This window comes from Aquarana catesbeiana, linkage group LG05 (assembly GCF_042186555.1).
Source record: "Aquarana catesbeiana isolate 2022-GZ linkage group LG05, ASM4218655v1, whole genome shotgun sequence".
NCBI lineage: Eukaryota > Metazoa > Chordata > Amphibia > Anura > Ranidae > Aquarana > Aquarana catesbeiana.
The window spans coordinates 515,087,837-515,112,373 of NC_133328.1; the positions used below are offsets into that span (position 1 = coordinate 515,087,837).

At 42.0% G+C, this 24,537-nt stretch overlaps 1 protein-coding gene across 5 annotated transcripts in view; it reads left to right on the forward strand.

Annotated features, from left to right (window-relative positions):
• UBXN2B (UBX domain protein 2B) overlaps positions 1-24,537 on the forward strand; it is a 69,088-nt gene that overhangs the window by 38,312 nt on the left and 6,239 nt on the right. For 2 of the 5 annotated variants that reach the window (XM_073631663.1, XM_073631662.1), the window contains exon 9: positions 8,980-9,226. The exons of the other annotated variants lie outside the window; for them this stretch is intronic. In XM_073631663.1, the coding sequence (XP_073487764.1) occupies positions 8,980-9,142 (163 nt within the window). In that variant the 3' untranslated portion in view covers positions 9,143-9,226. Of the gene's footprint in view, positions 1-8,979; positions 9,227-24,537 lie in introns of those variants that run through there. 5 annotated transcript variants of the gene reach the window in all.

Consider the following 24,537-nt stretch of genomic DNA (forward strand, 5'->3'; position numbering starts at 1 on the left):
GCAGTTGAGATTGATTTTCTACCTCGTCTGTAAAAAATTTTTTTTTTCACTTACTGCAGAATGCATACTTATTTATCTTGTCTTGCAGCATCACTTCTGCCCTCATTCCAAAGGCTTTCCAGGAAGCAGACCTCACTGGTCAGCAAATTACCTTTCATTCAAAATGCTAGATAAGTCAGGCTGCTTTAATAAATGCATTTTTTTACTATTAAAAGGCGCAATAAATAAGTGAAATACAATAATACAGGCTCACTTACATACCAATATGCAGTACACACTGCAAATTATAGGTATTGGTGGGCACTGTGAGAACAACATGGCATAAATGAGAATGTCTTTTTAAATCAATCTATTTTGTTGTAAATGTGTATGTGGTAAGTTGAGACAATTGCAAGTACAATATAAACCCAGGTTAGTTTATTATTTAGGAAAAAGAGCTTGGTAGGTATTGGTGCTGCTGGGCTACATCTCTCTTGATGCAAAGTCACTATTCTATGCAAGCTGTTCTGTCTTTGAATATGCACAGCTGCTTCTCAAGTTAATAGGACAAGCACAGGGATTCAAACACTCTATAAGGAATATATTAACCAGACTGCATTAGAGAAGCTGTCTGCCACATGGACCTATTTAGCGAGATATGAAAAAACAGAACTGACATTCTCCATTAGTAACACATTTTATTCAGCAATATTGGCAGCATTACTTGAAAGTTATTTGTAATACAATTCATTGGTTTACAGGAAAGCCTTTTACATGCTTTCACTCTTCTTCCTATTGGTGATTGTTTGATTCCGCAAATCAGAAAGACGTCTTCATATGAAAAATTTGTCAGCAAATCTGTGTTTCTGTGTGGAAGCTTGGTGCATAATACTAGATACTAGTATTGTAATTTTCTATTGTCTATAAAACATTCTAGTGTCCTAGAGGAACAGTAGTGATATAAGTAAGCTACAGATGAATGTAGATGCCATTTTTATTAATTTGCAGCAGGTTTGTCTTCCATTTATAAAATGTATTTCTTTCTTGTCCATTGTGGAAAACAGTCATATACTGTCAAGTTCTGCTGCCGCATACAGGATTATTGGACAATGGCAAACATTTTTAGGCTGGCCCAGGATAACCCACCAGTTTTTTTCATAGTATCCTAGGATGGATGTCTTTTTTTTTTTTTTTTTAATTTTTTTTTTTATTAGGTCCGCCTTTAAAAGACTAAACATGTTTTTACTAGATTGTTTTATTTGATTTTCTACAATCAAGATTCCTCATCACATTGCTGCTTGTGCTGGTCTCTATATATTAGCTGTCCAGACCAGTCTTTCCTCAGGCTAGCTTTGGAGTGCTGTACCTGAACCTTCTGGACTGGGCTGTTGCAGGGCTACTAGTAAGTGATCTTTGGATACTGGGTTCCGCTTGTGGTGCTTTCCAGAGCCAGTATTAATAAAAGGCGCAGAGCGCATTCCAAGCCCAGAGCCGTTGCATTGTCTCAGAGCTTGCTCTGTCTCTCAAGACTCACTTTGTAAGTAGGCCATTTGGTCTAAACATTGGGAGCTACCTCGTTATTTGGACTGCTGAGAGCCTTTAGACTTTCAGCTTCCTACCAATTTTACCACAAAAGGGATCAAGGCTGAGAAATTGTGCACTGATGTCATCTAGGTGAAGTGGAGTGTCACGCATGCTCTCTTTTCCACCATTCAGCATTGAGTTAGCATTTTCCTACCGCTGTTCCTGCTTGAATGAGCCATGTGGAACGCTGATCCTTGATCCATTCCTGCTGCCCAAATTAGTGCTTTGATCATCTCTGGCCGACTGAGCCTACACCTGCATCCAGTGGTTTGGTTTGTGAGTACCTGAGGTTTTGCCTTGTACCTTGAGCTATGTTGTTTTTCCATCTTGCAGGTGCAATGTACCCAGTTCTAGATATAGGGGGGCAGTCCTGCTGTAACATGTGCCTAAAGCTCACACTCCTCTAAAGACTCTGGTGCTCCTTGCAGCATACCTACTAATATGGCCGACATTTGTCCTCTGCTGGAGTCTATGTCAGATGTTTGCTGACTCTGACTGGCCACAAACAACTCAATTCAGATTCTCTGATTTTCCATCTGATCTGCTTTAGTTGCCTCTCAGCCATTACGGGCATAGACTTTCACTGAAGTACACTTCATTGCTGCCTTCCACAGACTCTCCATTTTATCTGCTTTAGTGGCCTTTGAGCCATTACCAATTGAAACGCTCTCTGATGATGAGTCTCTCCAGTCCCTGATGGACGTACCTGCCTCTGAGGAGTCGCAGTCTTCTGCTATCACTCCCAAACTGAAAGAGACCATTTCAGCTGTTATTGATGCTGTATTCACCACTTTAAATGTAGAGGATAACCCTGTTGCCTCCACAAGTGCTGTCTCCCAGTCTGATTCTTTAGAGCCCCTAAGGACCACCAAGACCTTCCCAGTACACCAGTGTTCTCATTCTGCCTTTATAAAAACTGGAAACATCCTGAAAAATTGTTGGTATCTCCCAACTGCCTAGCAGTTCTGTACCTTTTTAAAGGAGGACTTTGCCAAAACATGGTCTGCCCCCTCTGTGGATCTGGCATTATCCTGCCTTAACAAAGCATCTACTATCCCAGTGGAGGAAGAACCTGTCTTTAACCACTTGCCACCCAGGCCATTTCTCTCCTATATGTAAAAATCATATTTTTTTTTTTTTGCTAGAAAATTACATAGAACCCCCATTATATATGTTTTTTAGCAAAGACCCTAGAGAATACAATGGTGGTCGTTGCAATTTTTTATCTTGCATGGTTTTTGTGCAGCAATTTTTCGAACAAGTTTTTATTGGAAAAAAAACAGTTTCGTGCTTAAAAAAAAAAGCAAAAAAAAAGTAAAGTTAGCCCAATTTTTTTGTATAATGTGAAAGATGAAGTTATGCCGAGTAAATAGATACCTAACATGTCACGTGTCAAAATTGCGCACGCTCGTGGAATGGCACCAAACTTCGGTACTTAAAAGTCCCCATAGACGATGCTTTAAAAACATTTACTGGTTACATGTTTGGAGTTACAGAGGAGGTCTAGGGCTAGAATTATTACTATCGCTCTAACGTTCGCGGCGATACCTCATGTGGTTTGAACACCGTTTTCATATGTGAGCGGGACTTAAGTATGCGTTCGCTTCTGCGTGTGAATACACAGAGACAGGTGCGCTTTACATTTTTTAAAACATTTTTTATTGTTAATTTTACTTGAAATCAAAAAATTTAATAAAAAGGCGGCGCCGTTTGTTTGAATGCAGAGGCCGGGTGAGACATCATAACATCGCGCCCGGCCTCCGAACGACCATAGAGACTCTGGCTTCCATCTGGTCTGCCGGAAATCCTCTATAGTAACCATCCGGGGCTGGTGGATCCTGTGTCCGACTCACTGATCACTGATGGAAGCGGTGAGTTGGTAGAAACACGGGAGGGGGGCGTCCCCTCTCGCCGCCCATAAGAAAGATAAAGTGGTGGAACAGCCATTATGATCATTTTTATGGTGTAGGGAATCGCCGGCTGAAAAAAAACAATATCTAAATGATGCCTGTAGCTGCAGGCATCATTCAGATATACCCGCTCAAAGTCAAGGATGTCATATGACGTACGGTGGGTGGGAAGTGGTTAAGGACCCTACTGATAAATGGCTGTAGGCCCCCTCTCTCTCTGACAGGTCCTGCACTTTAACCTTTTTTTAGATGTGACCTTGATCTGTAAAACCCTTACTGATTGGTCTAAGGTTATTAGAAGGAATCTGGTCACAATGGCAGTTGACTCCTTGGTCAGAGAACATTTAGAACTCCTGCCTGCAGCTCTGAGCTACTGTGTGGACAGGTTGTTGGAAGTCTTTTGTCTCATTTCCCATATGAGACTTTAACCACTTACGGACCGCTGCACGCTGATATACATCCTGAATTTGAAGAGGAATATTGTTGTTCTGGCAGCAGTTAGAAAAGAGATATCACCGCTCCAGGAGCGTTCAAACAGACAGGAAGTAAAGTGTTCCTCGGTTCAGAAGCCGTAGGTGCTGGTAGTTGCTTGATAGCAATAGATAAGAATAGTTTCTGGACAGCCGCACTCTTAAAAAATAGCTTTGTTTATTGGAAAAAATTCACATGAAATCGAAAATAACAGCAGACAAAAAGAGCTGGCGTTTCGCACTAACGTTAGTGCGAAACGTCAGCTCTTTTTGTCTGCTGTTTTCGATTTGATGTGATTTTTTTCCAATAAACAAAGCTATTTTTTAAGAGTGCGGCTGTCCAGAATCTATTCTGATCTATGGCAGCAGTTAGCTGCCATAACCCTGGTATCCTCTTCTTCGGCCTGCGGTCCTCTTTCAGATTAAAGTGGTCTCTGCGGCGGACAGCATTTTTAGAGTAAATATGAGATCTGGGGTCTTTGACCCCAGATCTCATATTTAAGAGGTCCTGTCATGCTTTTTTTCTATTACAAGGGATGTTTACATTCCTTGTAATAGGTATAAAAGTGACCAAAATTTTTTTTTTAAAAGAACAGTTGAGAACGTCAACGTATGACGAAACGCGCCTGGGAGGGACATGCTGACGTCACCACGTCGCCCTGTTGAGGACGGGAGCTTTGCTTTTAGTGCTGGCCGGCATCGCATTTTATCTTTTCATCTATTGTAAGTGTTATTTATTTAATAAAGCCCTGGTTACATACAGTATTACACTATTGGCCATTTCTTCCATTTAATTCTGCACTGCCGAGTTCGGGTCAGGATTTCCAGGACACATCCACGCTGTTCCTGCTGAGACATTGATCTGTGTGCGAGTCAGTCTGCCTACCCAAATCTGACATCTGGTAAGCAGGACTTTCACCAGGCACGCTGGAACTTCATACCCTGTGTCACTTCTTAGGGTGTTCGGATTTCAGCTGTATGAATCTGCACATTTTAGTCTGACATCTGGTAAGCAGATTCTACAAGTGGCTTGTTGCACCCAGAGGGATTCTCTTCTATACCGTTCATTTTGGTGAAGGTTATATGCTCACTAGCCTTTGGGTATCTGGTAAGCAGATTATCTAGAAGGTTCAACATAATTTAATTAATTTATTTAGTGATTTTCACTTATTGCATGAATGCATGGCACTCACTTACTAATCCTAGTTGTGTTTGAGACACTGGATGTGGTTTATGATTATACATGATTTTTTGTTTTGTGGTGTGCTGCACTTTTTCCTTTTTTTTTGCATTTGTTTTGCCATCAGTATTATGCTATGTTTTTTTCATATATTTTTGGATAATCTTTGACGGATTTGCACCTACGGCTCGAGTGTGACTTTTTTAATCCATTGGGATCGGTTTCCAAAGGCTCCGGCTGGGTTTTAAGCCACTCGCTTATTTTGGCTTACTTCTGGTAAGCGCTCTACCTTCTAGATGTGTTCACCTGATCATTCACCCACAAGATTTGAATTTTGTTGAATCTGAGGAATTTCACGTCACTCACCCATGATTTATGATTGTTGGACTTTTTTCTATATAGGACTATAAACTTTGCAGCGCGGTTTTTACTTTTCTTAAAAAGAAAGGGTAAAAAAAATAAGAAAAAAAATTATTTCTTTTAAACGCGCCCCGTCCTGCCTAGCTTGCGTGCAGAAGCGAGCACATATGTGAGTAGCGCCCGCATATGAAAACGGTGTTCAAACCACACATGTGAGGTATCGCCGCGATCGGTAGAGCAAAAGCAATAATTCTAGCTCTAGACCTCCTCTGTAACTCAAAACATGCAACCTGTAGAATTTTTTAAACGTCGCCTATGGAGATTTTTAAGGGTAAAAGTTTGTCGCCATTCCAGGAGCGGGCGCAATTTTGAAGCGTGCCATGTTGGGTATCAATTTACTCGGCGTAACATTATCTTTCACAATATTAAAAAAAATTGGGCTAACTTTACTGATGTCTTATTTTTTAATTCAAAAAAGTGCATTTTTTCCAAAACAAGTGTGCTTGTAAGACCGCTGCACAAATACGGTGTGACAGAAAGTATTGCAATGACCGCCATTTTATTCTGTAGTGGGATGTTAGAAAAAAAAATGTATAATGTTTGGGGGTTTAGATCTACCATCAGTTATGCAGTGCAGGGCCTGTCTGATTTAATACAAATTGATTAAATTGTTCAGATGCGTCATCCTATTCCATAATTTTGGTAAATCTAAAATTGTACAGACATTGTCACACTCAGCTGTCAGGCCCTGTTCACATCTCCCCATAGCGGGAATTCATGTTCCTGCAAGTGTCTTTTTTTTTTTTTTTTTTTTTTTTTTTAGGGCGGGGGGCGTTTTGGAGCATTTTCGCTTGTCACGCATTCAAATGAATGGGCTGCCCTGCGTGCAACAATTGCCCCAAAGAAGCTCCAGAACTTTTTTCGAAGCTGATCGTGGTTCCTTTTTTGCATAGTGTGTGTTTTCTATGCCATTTGCTATGCGTTCGGAAATGCGCAGATGTGAATTGAGCCTGTTCTTGTATACACATACCAATTTCACTTCAAATTTAAGGGCCCATTCACAGCTAGTGTAGTGGGAGCGCAAGTTTTTTGGCTCGCTTTTCCCACAGTACGCATAGGGCAGTCTGTTGTTTGCAATGGGCTGCCTTGCACGTGGCAATGTAGCTTATGGAACATTTTGGTGTGTTGTGGTTTGCACATTTTTTACTGTGCATTTTTCTGTGTTTTGTCGCTTGTTTCTTCATGTGGCGAAATGTATGTTTGCTTCTGCGTTTGGGGTGCCATTAACAATTTATACACCTAAAATGAACTAGTCACACTTTCGGTGCCATCACCAATTAATTGTAAGGGTAGGTAAAAGGAGTGCCCGATATCAATTAGAAGCAAAATGTAGGTTAATATGTAGTCGTTTTATTGAAAATAGCAAAAATGATCAAGCAAATGCGTTTCGGGGGAACAAAGACTCCTCCTTCTTCAGGGCTGCTGCTGTTTCCTAATGGTGAGTGGGGATGTATCCCAAACTGGTGTGTCTGTGATACCGAAATCAGAATAGTTGCTGTTTACTCTTGCAGAGGCAGCATAAGGCTCCTGTCCGAATCACATGCGGTTTCCAAAACCGCTCCTGTGTGAATCCAGGCTTGTCATGACTTTAGCCTGGGTTCACACAGGAGCGGTGCAGGAAGCTTCATATGATTAGGACAGCAATCGCAACCAATTCCTGTTCAAATCAAATGTGAGTCTGTGCAGTGTGATTTGAGCCCATTCATTTAGTACGGGCCCAAATTGCACCGCAAAGGTATCAGTAATTTTGGTATTGTTGAATACTTGAGCACAAGTATCAGTACTCATACTCGCCGGTACTAAACAGGTGATCCCTAACCAAAACTATATAATAGGAGGAGACACCTATCAGGCAGGCACTTGCACAACAAAACAGGCACTTGCACAACAAAAAGAGAAAAGTGCGCAGACTAAGTGTAGTGGGTATGTAAACATTTATTAAAGGAAGACAACATAAAGTAAGACAAATAATGCTTATGGTTCTCTAAAGGATTCCCAGCTGGGGAGGACACCATGGAAACAGTCACAATGGATACACTGGATGTGATCTGAAGTTTTCCAGTTTGCACTCAGCACTTCAGCCTATCTTCTGAAACCTGGATATTCACCTGAGTGTTGGCTCCAGTACTAGCCTTACTACATTCTTGGGGCATTCCCATTGTTTGGTATCTAGACACCCTTCTACTTGGGGAACTATCACGTTCTGGTGGACAGCATAGCCCTGCCCTTGCAGAAGTTCAGTTAAGTTCAGTTAAATTCTGAACCTTTAAAAATCAGCTCTGGAACTAACTCATTGCTTGAAATATATGGATCTAGTCATAGGCACAGCCCAAGCAAGAAATGTTCTACTCAATGAGACACTGCAAACTCTAGTCTCATACACATCAGTCTAGGATTCACCCCACTCTTCGCTTTTGCATGGGACTGCCTTCTTTGAGGCAGTCCCATTTTCCCAGTGTCACTCCAGATTTTTGACACAACTTACTGTTGTGGGACAAATCATTGTAGTACTTTGACAGACTAATTTGTCTGGCACTGAAGACCAGGTTGTCCCAGGCTTGATGACTCAAGAATCTGGCTGTGGAGTTGGGGGAAGGCCTTACTTCATGTCTTCTTAAAGGTGGTTATGCAGGATACCATCCTGTCGGGCTGGGGAGGAGACCCTGGCACCCTGTTGATGCAGGGAATTGGGACGTTGGAGGAATCTCATCCCCAGATCAATATTCTGGTACTTCAGGTGATTATGGTTGTCCCTGAAACATGACCTCCCGGCTGGATGGTCCCCATTTAATCCAGATTCAGCCAAACAACACCACAGCAGTGGCATATATTAACTATGAGGAAGTCTTGCTGCGACAAGGTAAAGCGGACCCTGTCCTGGGCAGAACTTTATGCTACAGCCTTGTCCACCATTTACATCTCAGGTTTAGACAATTGACAGGCAGACTTCCTCAGCCAGCAGCTCTTGCATCCAGGGGAGTGATTTCTACACCAGATCTCTTGGCTTTCAGGTTCAACAAAAAACTGGGTAGGTTCCTCTCCAGGTACAGGGTCCTCCAGCAGAAGCAATGGATGCTTTATCTGATCTGTAAATGCCTCTTGGGCTTTTTGGGATTGGGCTACTCTTTCTCAAGGCTGCCACCCTGTTGTCTTCTGTTCAGATGTTTTCCAAGTTTTACGAGTGGATACTCAGGCCCCATCTGATGCCACCTTGAGGTGTAAGGTCCTTCAGGTGGCTTTTTGAGCTGTAGGCAGTGCACACTTCTGTTCTTTTTTGTTCGTGGGCCTGTTAGTGTTTTGTTTGCTGTTCCCACCCTACAGTTGGACTGCTTTTGGATGTCCCGGCCAGTATAAGACTTATGTCCCTCAATGGACCCAAGAAAAGGATATTACATTGAGTAAAAAAATCCTATTTTCTTTATCTGATCTCTTTCAGGATCATGGATGTCCGCCAGTTTATTACGCAGTCTCGATCAGAATTTGCACACACTGACTTTACTTTGGTCACCACTTTTCCAAACACAGAACTGACAGATGAGAACCAAACGCTGGAAGAAGCTGATTTACTGAACACTGTGCTTCTTCAGAGAATAAAGTAACGATGGTTATTCATGAGCTATAGCTGAAGAAATATAAAAAGTGTCCTTCACTGCCTCCAACCAGTAAAAGCCAGTAAAAACTCAGACTCACGTGACTGTTCCATTTATGCATTTGATTTTAGTATTTTGTTGGTCTGTAAAAATTTGATTATTGCAATTTATTATTTGTTTTGATAGCAAGTTGCATTTCAGAAGGTCCTGCTAAACTTGATGAGGTGTACAGTGTGTGTTACTCATGTTTGAGGTCACTGCATTTAAATACAGATCATGACAGGTTCCAGCCAGGTAGACCATTTACTCTGGACACTGCAGATGGTGTTTCTTTCTTTTTCATTATTGTCAGTAGAAGCACTTTTTTCCTGGTAGCTTAACTACTGTAGTCCTGGAGCCACTTTTTCAATTTATTGTTTACATTTTTCAAAAATCATTTTTGCCCCAACAAATACTTAAAACTCCAGAACATTATATAATTTTTTAAATCCAACACCCCAGAGAATAAAATAGTGGTAGTTCTAATTTTTTTGTCACATGATATTAGCGCAATAGTTTATGAAATGTAAACTTTAATTAAAAAATACACTAATGTTAATTTTATGGTATATAAACACAATAGATTATGCAATTTTTGCTAAAAGATAAGGTTGCACAGAGTAAATAGATACCTAACATGTCAAGCCTTAAAATTGTGTCCATCTGTAAAATGTGAAAAACCTTCAGTACCCTAAATTTTGTAAAAGCTACACTGTAAAAGCCCCTATGGGTCATCAGTTTAGCGTTATATATGTGCTCTGGTGCTAAAATTATTTCTGTCACTCTGGCGTCCATATGTAATGTGTAGGGCAATCGCCATTTTCATACGTAGGCATCCCAATGCATGTGTTTTCATGTCTGTGGGGCTCAAATTTTTTTTTTTTTTTTTTTTTATGTGTCTCTTCAAATGTTTTAAACCCTTTTTTTTTTTTTTTACACACAACTTTTATTGCTATCACATAGGGACCAACAGCCCCCTATGTGATAACATATAGTTGATAGGTTCTTTTTATGAGACATCTGGGGTCTATTGAATCCTGGATGTACTCTACTGCAGCTGATGGAACACAGATCATGTTCCATCAGCTGCTTCACTGGGCGCTGATCCCAGTGATTGACAGCTCAGGACCAGGAAGTGGCATCATACACGCCGTTTCCTGGTCCATTCACTGGGGGCAGGTCTGCAAAGGAGTGTTTTCGTAGAGCTGCCGCCTCCCTTCCCAGTAACACCCACCACGACTGCAGCAGGCCCAGAGATGGGACAGTAGAGCCTAGTAAACATGGTAAAACGAGGTCGGGTGGGGGAGGCGTCACATTGCTCCCGTTGTAGAAGTGATTGGCACTTCCAGATGAAAGCTGACAGTCAGCTTTACAAATGTAAGCACACTGCGGCCGGTAAAGCAGCTGGGAATGTGTTTAAAAACACCTGTTGCCAGTACTGTGTTTTAAAACAGCGCTGGGACTCAGGTAGTTAATATGCTGTATTCATGCATTTAGATTGGACTGATTGGATTCTTCCATCCTTTGTTTAGCCATATTACCCTTTCATAACTCGGACTAATTTTCCTACATTGTGTTTAAAGCTTTTATTTGATACACTGTTTTTACAAAAAAATCTATATTTAATGTAATTTTATTTATCATAATCGTACTGTACAAGACAGGAGGTCATATGCCTACACCTGCAAATGAATGAACATTGGCAAAAGCTTTGCTGAGAAATGACCCCCAGTGCACCCTCATATAATCCCACCTATTCCGGGGGGACTCCCAGTTTTTTTCTAATGTCTTTAGGTGATTGACATTTCCTATGGGGTAGTTTTTTTTTAAAAAAAACATTCTTTTTCATTTTACTTTACTACTTTGCCTGACACTTCTATCAAAATCCAACTGCTTATTGGCTTGGGGCTCACTAGTAGTTCCCAGATTGGTTACCCTAGATGTACATCTTTAGAACTATACCTAGACTCCACAGCAGCACAGCCAGTTTGCAATGTTTGCTTCAGACACTGGTTCCTGCATTAGGAGTACACCTTGCCATGCGGTGCAATGAGTGTATTTAGCTAAAGGGGGCTATACAGACCCAGGGCTATGTTTCATTCCTATGGCACCCAGACCCTGAAGACTTCTTTGGGGGTATGCCTACTGTGACGTGTGAATTTTGGTCCCCACCGAGAACCTGCAGTGGGCATAAAGTATGACAGGGTTTCCTTGTATACATGACCTTCGGTAAACATCTCTACTACATTGGCAAAAGGCAACATTATTATAACGTTTATCTTTGCTTTGGCAGGTTTTGCCCACACAGCATTGTTGCTTGGGTGGTGACGTAGTTGTGCTGTGCTTTCTGGCTGCTGCACTTCCACTTGCCAGGTCAGACCAGGTCATATTCATTACAAAATTTGGAGCACAATGGAAAACCATTAGAGAAGTTCTGAACACTGGCATATTCTTACTTCTAATGCTGCGTGCACACGGTCGGACTTTTCGGCTACAAAAGTCCGACAGCCCGTCCAACAAGCTTTCGACGTACTTTTGGCGGACTTGCGGGGGACTTTCTAACGAACGGACTTGCCTACATACGATCACACAAAAGTCCGACGGATTCGTACATGATGACGTACACCGGACTAAAATAAGGAGGTTGATAGCCAGTAGCCAGCTGCACTAGCGTGGGTTTTTGTCCGTTGGACTAGCATACAGACGAGCGGATTTCTGGGTCCGGCGGAGTTACGACGTAAAGATTTGAAGCATGTTCCAAATCTAAAGTCCGTCAGATTTGCGACTGGAAAAGTCCGCTGAAAGTCCGGGGAAGCCCACACACGATCGGATTGTCCGTCGGCGTCCGGACTTTTGTAGCCGAAAAGTCCGACCGTGTGTACGCCCCATAACTCTCAACTTGCAAAGGTAGTGGGACCATATCCCCAGATAGTAACAAGAAAGGCTAATAACTTGAAGGACTTTTTGGTCCACTCAGAGTCCTCTAGAGCTTCACCAAAGGACCAGAAACCTAAAGTAACAGGAATGTACACCTGTGGGCACTGTAGCATCTATCCCTTTGTCGAAAAGACTTATGCCCCGTACACACGGTCGGATTTTCCGACGGAAAATGTGTGATAGGACCTTGTTGTCGGAAATTCCGACCGTGTGTAGGCTCCATCACACATTTTCCATCGGATTTTCCGACACACAAAGTTTGAGAGCAGGATATAAAATTTTCCGACAACAAAATCCGTTGTCGGAAATTCCGATCGTGTGTACACAAATCCGACGGACAAAGTGCCACGCATGCTCAGAATAAAAAAAGAGATGAAAGCTATTGGCCACTGCCCCGTTTATAGTCCCGACGTACGTGTTTTACGTCACCGCGTTCAGAACGATCGGATTTTCCGACAACTTTGTGTGACCGTGTGTATGCAAGACAAGTTTGAGCCAACAATTTTGTTGTCGGAATGTCCGAACAAAGTCCGACCGTGTGTACGGGGCATAAGAAATTTACCAATGTAGGGGCAACCAAAATATATGAAATCAAAAGTTTCATTAACTGTTCAACAGACAAGATCATACATACATGTTGGAATGTCCTTGCCACAAATCCTACATTTAGGAAAACAAAAGACCCCCAGTTTTGGGGAGCACATCCGTTCAATTAAAAAGAAGAAATCAGACTTCCCATGGTACAGCACTTTAGAAAGGTACAGTACATGATGGAAAGACGGAAGGCCTCAAAGTGAAGGTCATAATTGCCCTGAAACTACCACAAAGTAAAGGAGATTTTGAGTCCTACAACAGGTAGAAAAGAGGTGGATTTTTGAACTGGGTACTCTCTTCCCAAATGGTATGAACCATGAACTGAACTTTGGAATCTTCCTGGAACAATAAATATTTCTTACAATAACTGAACCTGTAGGACATCTTATTAAAAGGATACTGCCTCCATCTAAATGGGAATTGTGCCAATCTCTCTGTCCTCTCCCCTTTTAGCTATATTCAAAAAACAACCCCCCCACCTCCTTTAGAGATTGATATACGATCCCCTTACTCTAAGTAGTTATGTGAATGAGGGTGTCACTATATTGAAGAGACACATTTATGTTGATTATCTTCACTATTGTAGATCGATACTGCTCAGTTGGGCTCTTTACATAATTGATATCCCAATCTGGATAGAGGACAATCTACCCCTCCCTCCATTCAAGTGGTGCTTGTGGGCCCAGTGTGTGTTCATTTTATTAATAACAACGTTGTTATTGTGGTTATCGGTTGAGGGTTGATGCTTTTTACTGTGATATTGTTATGATGTTTTGAGTCCAAAAAAAAGGGGTAACTTTGTTGATACTGCATACCTTCTGGGATCACTTAATATCAACTCTGTTGGGATGTTCTCCCAACTTTTTCTCTATTGCACTCTTTTGGTATATAGACCCACCCAAATTTTTGGTAAAATTATGGATGCGTAAAAAAATGGCCCTCACTGATTCCCTTCTGCTGCACTGTATATTGATGCACTTCTACTTGCCCTTTCTGCTAGGAATACAGGAAGCACATCTGCTGATCTTCCAGCTGCCTTTTGTTCCAGAGACACAGCCATATGACATCAGTCCGTGTCTGGGTAATCACGGCTCCTTTCTCAGACATGCTAATACCCTCTTATTTCACATCCATTTTGGGAGTACCCCACAAGGGATCCCCTCACTCAGCAATGGTCAAGACAAGGCACAAGGAAGCTGACAAAAAGGACATATTAGCACTAGTGTTGCACTGAGAAAAACCAGCAAAGCACTCAGGGTAATAGCTCCCTCTCAGGTGTGCAACAGATGGCCTATCCGACTAAAGCAGATTTCATTTCAACTACGTACGTCTGAACTTTTTACTTCTTTGCTCTTCTAGAACCTTTGGCCTCCAAGGCCCAAAGCATTTTCTGCTTCTCCGCCACCTGAATTTCATTAGTATGACCCTAAGTTTCCTAACCTGTTTGAGGAAGATATTGAGGAAGATGAGGTGGAACCCAGAAAAATACCCTAGAGAAAAGTTTTCTCTTCCTTTTTTGTTATGAGGCACAAGCCAAGACTCCATGCCATTTGAGTTCTTCTGTGAGCTCACATGTTGATGCAGTGCCTACTAGCTTTTGCCTAGCCGCACCAGAATCTGGTATATGCTGCCATTTCGGTTCTCAGTAAGTATCTCACTGTTTCTGTTGAAGATATTCTCTCTTTTAAGGATTCTGTTGATAGACACTTTACAACCCTATTTGAAGGCAACCTTTGCTGTTATCCATTCTATTTCAGAAATCTTTGGCTTTGCACTTGCCAGTGAAGACCGTTTTACAAGGTGTTGCTTGTGTTAATCCCCCATTCAAACCTCCTGTGTCTCCTTGGGATCTGAATGTGGTACTTTCAGTTATTTAATAACCTCCCAATGACCAATTAGGGATATTCCATTGAGGAATAAAGTGGCTTTTTTGTGACCATTGCCTTTTGTCAGACGTGTCCCTGGATGGGTTTCTCGTTCTCAAACTGGGCCTTTTCTTGTCATAAATAGGGACAAGGTGGTCCTGCAGGCCAGACCCTCTTTCCTCACCAAGGTAGTCTCTTCCTTTCATCTCATTCAGAATATTGTCCTCCCTTCTTTATGGCCTGCTTCAAAATGTGCCAAGGAGATTTTTCTCCACAGCCTGGATGTGGTCAGAGCAGTTAGGATCTACCTAGCTGCAACATCTTCCTTTAGAGAAACCCCATTTGTCCTCCCTGAAGGGACATCCTGCTTCTTCTTCTTCCACCTTTTCTAGGTGGCTCAGGCTCCTTGTTTCCAGAGCTTATTCCTTCAAGTAATGGCTTCCTCCTGTCCCTATCAGGGCCCATTCCAGCAGATCTGTCTCTGTGTTTCTTGGACCTTTTAGCATTGAGCATCTGTTTCACAGGTTTGCAAGGCAGCAACTTGGTCTTCATGCTATAGCATAGTTTTTCTGGGTAAATGTTTAGGCCTTTTCTGATGCAAGCTTTGGTCACAAGGTGGTTCAAGTTATCATTATGAGTGTTTTGGGTCCATTGATTCCTCCTCCGTTTATTGGTTGGGGACAGCCCATGGTCTATAACTTCCTGTTCTGTACTGTATAATTAGGATAATGGAAATTTAGACTTATGGAATTTACTGGCATCCTAGAATACTCCATTCTGTCCTCTACTTCTCCTTATTGCTTGCTACAAAACTGAAGTCCCACAGAGTGAGTTGGGTAATATGGGTGTTCCTTTTGCCAGTGTCCAGACACCCGAAGGTAGCAGCATGTAACCCATGGTCTATGACTTCCTGTTCTGTGTAATGTACTGTACTCCAAGATATGGAAAAACTTCTGCCACCAAATATGATATAAAGAGGCTTACCAGATTATACAGAGGAGAAAATGAGAGGAGATGAGAGACGTGGAAAGCGGAACATCCAATAATAAAATACTTGGATCTATGTCCTAACGTAGTACTGATGAGAAGATTCCAGTTTTGACTCAGAAAGGCCCCATATGTCTACACGTAATACTATATTGGCTCTGATGGCTGTTGGCAAATCTTCCTAACATCACAAGGTCCACTGGAGAAGATTCCAGCAAACCGTCCATATCTAGGTGTTGTGACACCACTGCCTGTTTGACCCATTTGGTATAAGCTAAATGGGGTCCTTATGTTCTGGTAAGCTTCCTTATATCATATTTGGTGGTAGAAGTTTTTCACAGCGGTGACTCACTTGTTTTCTTGGGCGATTGATCATTACTATTTGGCAACACGAACTCTTTGGACTCACTATTTTTATATATGAACTGTTTATGAGTTCTCTTATTATTGTGTTATTAATTCTTTCTCACATAACGATTCATTATTAGTATTCATACCTATATTATTTATGTTTAACGCTGCACTGTTTATACCTATTAATAGCTGATGTTCTGTGGTTTAAATGATCCACCAGCTTATTTTATTTCATAGGGTTTGTGATCTTAAGATATCCTTTCTACACCTTGTGACACCAATGCAATGAAGTTCTTGGTGCTGTGGAGTCAGAAAATATCTTGCTATTGGAGTCGATAGAGTATTTTTATAAAAAAATATGAGGGTTATTTAACTTCATAATAACCATTAAATACTGAAAAATAATTTCTGTGTGCCCTTGCACTTTAAATATTTTCACATTAGTAAAAAAAATATAACTATGATGAACCTCTTATCCAGATGCTGGTAAGTAGCTACATTGTAACTGCCAGTTTAGTGTTAACAAAAGGTAATATCACAGTCCTTATGGTGCTTGCTCTCTGGTTCTGAAATCATGTTTACACCAAATCTGAGACCTTCTGTCTGGAACGGATCTATGCACAGTCTTGTCAGTTTGACTGGGCTGCTGTCGAGCAGTCATAGGGAGGCAAAGAGGATCCAGCCAGTGTGTTTTCTTTAACCACTTGAGCCCCGGACCATTATGCTGCCTAAGGACCAGAGGTCTTTTTCCGATTTGGCACTGCGTCGCTTTAACTGCTAATTGCGCGGTCATGCAATGCTGTACCCAAACGAAATTTGCGTCCTTTTCTTCCCACAAATAGAGCTTTCTTTTGATGGTATTTGATCACCTCTGCGGTTTTTATTTTTTGCGCTATAAACAGAAAAAGACCGAAAATTTTGAAAAAAAAATGATATTTTCTACTTTTTGTTATAAAAAAAATCCAATAAACTAAATTTTAGTCATACATTTAGGCCAAAATGTATTCGGCCACATGTCTTTGGTAAAATAAATGTCAATAAGCGTATATTTATTGGTTTACGCAAAAGTTATAGCGTCTACAAACTAGGGTACATTTTCTGTAATTTACACAGCTTTTAGTTTATGACTGCCTATGTCATTTCTTGAGGTGCTAAAATGGCAGGGCAGTACAAAACCCCCCCAAGTGACCCCATTTTGGAAAGTAGACACCCCAAGGAAATTGCTGAAAGGCATGTTGAACCCATTGAATATTTATTTTTTTTGTCCCAAGTAATTGAATAATGACCAAAAAAAAAAAAATATTTACAAAAAGTTGTCACTAAATGATATATTGCTCACACAGGCCATGGGCCTATGTGGAATTGTACCCCAAAATACATTCAGCTGCTTCTCCTGAGTATGGGGATACCACATGTGTGGGACTTTTTGGGAGCCTAGCCGCGTACGGGGCCCCGAAAACCAATCACCGCCTTCAGGATTTCTAAGGGTGTAAATTTTTGATTTTACTCCTCACTACCTATCACAGTTTCGGAGGCCATGGAATGCCCAGGTGGCACAAAACCCCCCAAAATGACCCCATTTTGGAAAGTAGACACCCCAAGCTATTTGCTGAGAGGCATATTGAGTCCATGGAATATTTTATATTTTGACACAAGTTGTGGGAAAGTGACACTTTTTTTTTTTTTTTTTTTTTTTTTTTTTTTGCATAAAGTTGTCACTAAATGATATATTGCTCACACAGGCCATGGGCATATGTGAAATTACACCCCAAAATACATTCTGCTGCTTCTCCTGAGTACGGGGATACCACATGTGTGGGACTTTTTGGGAGCCTAGCCGCGTACGGGGCCCCAAAATCCAATCACCGCCTTCAGGATTTCTAAGGGTGAAAATTTTTGATTTCACTCTTCACTGCCTATCACAGTTTCGGAGGCCATGGAATGCCCAGGTGGCACAAAACCCCCCCCAAATGACCCCATTTTGGAAAGTAGACACCCCAAGCTGTTTGCTGAGAGGCATGGTGAGTATTTTGCAGCTCTCATTTGTTTTTGAAAATGAAGAAAGACAAGAAAAAAAATTTTTTTTTTTTTCTTTTTTCAATTTTCAAAACTTTGTGACAAAAAGTGAGGTCTGCAAAATACTCACTATACCTCTCAGCAAATAGCTTGGGGTGTCTACTTTCCAAAATGGGGTCATTTGGGGGGGTATTTTGCCACCTGGGCTTTCCATGGCCTCCGAAACTGTGATAGGCAGTGAAGAGTGAAATCAAAAATTCACGCCCTTAGAAAGCCTGAAGGCGGTGCTTGGTTTTCGGGGTCCCGTACGTGGCTAGGCTCCCAAAAAGTCTCACACATGTGGTATCCCCATACTCAGGAGAAGCAGCAGAATGTATTTTGGGGTGTAATTTCACATATTTCCATGGCATGTTTGAGCAATATATCATTTAGTGACAACTTTGTGCAAAAAAAAAAATGTGTCTCTTTCCCGCAACTTGTGTCGCAATATAAAATATTCCATGGACTCGACATGCCTCTCAGCAAATAGCTTGGGGTGTCTACTTTCCAAAATGGGGTCATTTGGGGGGGTTTTGAACTGTCCTGGCATTTTATGCACAACATTTAGAAGCTTATGTCACACATCACCCACTCTTCTAACCACTTGAATACAAAGCCCTTTCTGACACTTATTGTTTACATGAAAAAGTTATTTTTTTTTTGCAAAAAAATTACTTTGAACCCCCAAACATTATATATTTTTTTTAAAGCAAATGCCCTACAGATTAAAATGGTGGGTGTTTCATTTTTTTTTTTCACACAGTATTTGCGCAGCGATTTTTCAAACGCATTTTTTGGGGAAAAAACACACTTTTTTAAATTTTAATGCACTAAAACACACTATATTGCCCAAATGTTTGATGAAATAAAAAAGATGATCTTAGGCCGAGTACATGGATACCAAACATGACATGCTTTAAAATTGCGCACAAACGTGCAGTGGCAACAAAATAAATACATTTTTAAAAGCCTTTACAGGTTACCACTTTAGATCTACAGAGGAGGTCTACTACAAAAATTACTGCCCTCGATCTGACCTTCGCGGTGATACCTCACATGCATGGTGCAATTGCTGTTTACGTTTGACGACAGACCGCCGATTGCGTTCGCCTTAGCGCGAGAGCAGGGGGCGACGGGTGCTTTTTTTTTTTTTTTTTTTTCTTTATTATTTTTCTGCTTTTTTTATCTTATTTTTAAACTGTTCCTTTCATATTTTTTTTTTTTTAATCATTTTTATTGTTATCTCGGGGAATGTAAATATCCCCTATGATAGCAATAGGTAGTGACAGGTACTCTTTTTTGAAAAAATTGGGGTCTATTAGACCCTAGATCTCTCCTCTGCCCTCAAAGCATCTGACCACACCAAGATCGGTGTGATAAAATGCTTCCCCAATTTCCCAATGGCGCTATTTACATCCGGCGAAATCTAAGTCATAAAATGCTCGTAGCTTCAGGTTTCTTAGGCCATAGAGATGTTTGGAGCCACTCTGGTCTCTGATCAGCTCTATGGTCAGCTGGCTGAATCACCGGCTGCATTCTCAGGTTCCCTGTTGAGACAGGAGAGCCAGAGAAAAACACGGAAGACGGTGGGGGGGGGGGCATTCCCTCCCACGGCTTGTAAAAGCAGTCTAGAGGCTAATTAGCCGCTAGGATTGCTTTTACATGAAAGCCGACCGCTGGCTGAAAAGAATGATACCAAGATGATACCTAAATCTGCAGGCATCATTCTGGTATAACCACTCAAAGTCGTGAATGGCGTACCTGAAGACAAAAAAATGGTTAACAATAAAGCACAGTAAACGGTAAAGTATAAAAAATTGCATACCTGAAAAGCAAACATGATAAAACATAATAACAATAAAACATTGCAGAATAGAATACAGTAAAAAAGAGCAGAACAATAGAGAGAGAATAGAGAGAGAGAGAACAATAAAACGACAACTATTTTTTTTTATTTTATATATATTTTTTTTTTTTTGACACTTTTTTTGTAACTAACTTTTGTAACTGTAACCGGTTCCAGGTTCGGGTCTCACAAAATGCGATGGCATCTTGGGAGACCCTGTGAAAGTGTGCCTAGTCTGTGCAATGCTGTACCCTACGCTAATACTCAACTAGTGAATGGTAGCGTTCAAAACATTCACCAATGCAAAGACCAGGATTGTCAGGACAGGAGGGACAATAATAGCGGGTGTCACGCCTATATCCGCGCTTCCTGCAGACACAAATATCTTTTTTGGGGGGTTCGTTGGGTAGGGGTACTCGGGAGGACATAAAGAAAATGCCTCTCATGCAGCCGACTGCATTTGGTTGGGGATGTGAATGGGGGAAGTACGGGCGCTGCAGAAGTGGTGGGTTCCCAATTAGGATTGGCGAATGCAGCAGGAAGGGCACTATGGACACGACGGGCCTGTGTTTGTCTTTTTGGTGGCAGCGGGACACTACTTGTGCTTGCCACCTCACCAGCTTGAACTGCACTTATGGGACTCGCCACGTCACCAAGTGTTACTGCAGTGCTGGTTTGACTACGACCGGGGTGTACTAGGCCACTGGTGCTTGTAGTTCACCAAAACGCTACCAAAAAAACTGTTAGCGATCGCAGGGATCAAGGCCTGACTCTGCGAACACTGCAGTTATGCGTTTAGTGTTTTGTAAGTGTCAGTGATCGATCGATACTGCACTTGGGTGGGGTGGGCTGGGCTGGGTCGGGCGGAGGGGCAAAACGCAGGTGCTAGCAGGTATCTGGGCTGATCCCGCTAACACTGCGTTTTTGGGAACCCTAAACTGCTGGGGACGCTAGTATAGATCTGATCGGATCAGATATTGATCCGATCAGATACTATACCACTAAGGGAGGTGTATGGTACGTGCGTGGGTGTTAGCGCTACTGGCGCTAACCTGACGCTGCCTGGTGCTTGCTTGCCAGTTCACCAAAATGCTACCAAAAAAACTGTTAGCGATCGCAGGGATCAGGCCTGACTCTGCGAACGCTGCAGTTATGCGTTTAGTGTTTTGTAAGTGACAGCGATCGATCGATACTGCACTTGGGTGGGCCGGGCGGAGGGGCAAAACGCAGGTGCTAGCGGGTATCTGGGCTGATCCCGCTAACACTGCGTTTTTGGGAACCCTAAACTGCTGGGGACGCTAGTATAGATCTGATCGGATCAGATATTGATCCGATCAGATACTATACCACTAAGGGAGGCGCATGCTGCGTGCGTGGGTGTTAGCGGTACTGGCGCTAATCTAACGCTGCCTGGGGCGACGCATGTCACCGCCGGGTGATCAGGGGGCTAAACCTTTATTCGGTAATAAACGGCGGGTGCCCTGACACTATAAAAAATAAACGAACTAACCAGCGTCAACCGTAACGTTTATACGGTGATCAGTGGTGAAAGGGTTAACTAGGGGGCAATCAAGGGGTTAAAACATTTATTAGGTAGTATATGGGGGTCCCTGACGCTATAAAACGCTGACGGCGAACCTAAATATTTACGTCCCTAACTAGCGTCACCAGCGACACTAATACAGCGATCAGAAAAATGATCGCTTAGCGACACTGGTGACAGGGGGTGATCAAGGGGTTAAAACTTTATTAGAGGGGGGTACGGTAGACCTAAAGGGGGGTAATACTCACTGTCCCAACACTGTAACTGTCACAAACTGACACTATGCAGTAATCAGAAAAAAAAAAAAAAAAACTGCTGGTGTCAGTTTGTGACAGGGGGAGGGGGGGTGATTGGGGGGGGGGGATCGGGGGGCGATCGGGGGGGGGGGATCGGGGTGTTTTGTGTGCCTGGCATGTTCTACTGTGTGTGTAGTGTTGTGCACTCACATTGATGTCTTCTCCCCTCGGCGCTGGAACGGAAACTACCGAGCCGAGGGGAGATGACATCATTTCCTTTGCTGCTGTTTAGCATACAGCAGCAAAGGAATGTTCCCATTGGCCGGCGGCGATCGCGAGGGGGGGGCCACGAACGGATGGCCTCCCCCTCATCTCGGATCGCCGGGGAACAGAACGGGACCGCCTCGGGCACCGGGGGGGGGGTCCGATCGGACCCCCCACCCGCGGAAGGCAAATCACGTACATGTACGTGATTTTGCCTGCCCGTGCCGCTTTGCCGACGTAAATCGGCGTTAGGCGGTCCTTAAGTGGTTAAATTGCAGTGCAATTGCTGTCTTTTTGAAGTAGATAATTTTTGGAAATGGAAAAAAAAAATAAGACCTGTTCTGTAATTTTTTTCCTTTAATTCCACATTAAATCATGTGATTCAACTTGCTAGCAAGTTTTCAGAACCTCAATCACATTTAGGTGGAGGTGGCCATCTCAGCACTACACACCACTGGTCCTAAATTGAACCAAGTAGGAAAAAGTCAGTCTATTGAAGATTACCTGCCAGTCCTGTTAAATTACCCTCCCTGAATGCTTCTACCATATAATTCTGTTGTTGGTGCCAAACTTTGTAAAAGTTCCATTATAGATAGATTCAGGGCTTACACAAAAGTGATAACACTCTTCACATCTTTATGTGAGTGTTTAGGCTTGGTGATTGACCAGTCCTATACACAAGCGCTTTGCTGTTTTGGGTGAAATAAGTCCCCATTTCTTTCTACCAACAGGCCAGCCTGAGCATTGCCACACTGGAGCATGTATATAGATATGGAATTGAGCATCGTAAAGTCACTTTCTTTCTCATTTTTTTGAGGAACACGGAAAGTTATATACTGTTGGGTTATACTGCCAACTAGAGAAAGATTGGACACTGACAAAGAAAAAAAGCCAGCGCAGGATAAACTCTCCTACTACTAGCATGCCTCAGTTTTTGCTAGTGTCCTGGGAGAATGGTCATCTTTTCTTCAACTCTGCTGGGAAAAGTCTATTTTTACTAGCCTTTTTTGTTTTTCTTCAGTTGTTTCTTGAATTAAGATTTTCACTACATCACTTCTTGAGCTGGTGTCTACTATGGCAGCTATCCAGATCAGCCATTCCTAGGTTTGGAGTGCTGCACAGGGATAGCCTGGAAGTGAGCTTCAGTCACTGGGTTTTTTTCAGATCCCAGTCTGTTTTTAGAGAAAGCGCAGAATTCTGCCCATACCTCAGATTTACAACAGATTGTTTTGACCCTTAATTAATGTGGTACTTATTTTTCTGCCTCTGAAGGATTAGCCTGCTATCTCCAGTCTTGGGTCTTTCAGAGCCCCTACAGCTGCAAAGACCTTCCCATTACACCCACTCTTTGAGGTTGAGCACAGCAGTGCACAGGGTTCTTTTTAGTGGGGGCTGATATCAGTCAATTGTGCTCCTCCAATCATGTCCTCTTCCAGAAATGTAAAAAGCCAGGAAGTGCTCAGTGTCCTCATACCCTGGCACTCTAAAAAGACCCCCTTGGACCTAAGATTTATTTGATCTGAGGCTAAAAGCCTTCTCTCACCTAAGGAGACTGTCTTCCTTTACAAGGACATTGTTTGCAATGCCTCTATCCTATCCCAGTTCTTAGAGAGGTGTTCCATTTTAGTTACACTTAGGCTGTGAGCCCTTCCCTATTGTTTTTAGTTCCTTTTCCTGGTTGGATCAGATAAAGCAATTTAATATTATGGTGAATGTTTAGGTGTTCCCTAATGCTGTATCTCCTCACTAGTGTGTGTTTTTTGGTCTTCTGGCATCAGCTCCAATATTATTGCCACCTGGTCTTGTTCTCTTTTTGCCAGGTGAGGGGTTTAGCCTCATCCAGTGCTAGCTTCTGGACTTAGTCTTTAAGGAATAGAACCAAGCACAGTCCCCAGTTGTTGGGCCTCATAGCGGTGGTTTGCAGTTGCCCACCCCCTGATACGATATGACTTTCTGTGTCTCCCAATGGACAAGAAAGAAAATATTTTTCCTAAATTCATGTTCTTGGGTTTCATTGAAGTACACAGGTCCCATCCCTCTGTTTATGATCATGCTCTTAGTACTGCTTTGCTACAAAACTGAGGCATGCTTGTAGTAGAAGGGGTTATCATGCTGACCTACGGTGTTTTGTTTGCCAGTGGCCATTTTTCCTGTAGGCACCAGTATAACCTGACAGTATATGACTTGCTGTGCCCTTCAATGCACTCCAAGAAAAAGATTTTATGGTGAGTACAAATAAACAATTATGTGCATGAGGCTCTATGTAGTGCTCGTGGAATGACTGTTAAAAGTTATGTAAGACTTATGATCTAATACTGTATGATATACACTACCTAGTTCCTGTTTTAGTTTTAGATTAGGTCTCAAAAGGTATGTAGTCATGCACACAGATTTGAAATTAGTTATGACAAACAGAAATATTTTCTTTCTAGTGTCCAGTTACAATGCATATGTAAGTAAATAAATCTAGACTATTGCAGTTGGTATCAAAATCCTTAAACTTTTTCTAGCTTTTGTAAAGTGTTACTTTGGTAACATAGTTCCTTACCTTTGTAAAATTTTTCACCTCAGGACTCATGGGAAAAAAACCTTTCCATGACATTTAAACAATGCTTTACTGTACTCACTATTTAGTATAAGTGCTGTGAAGGAGTTCAGTTTTTTTTTTTTTTTTTTTTTTAAGG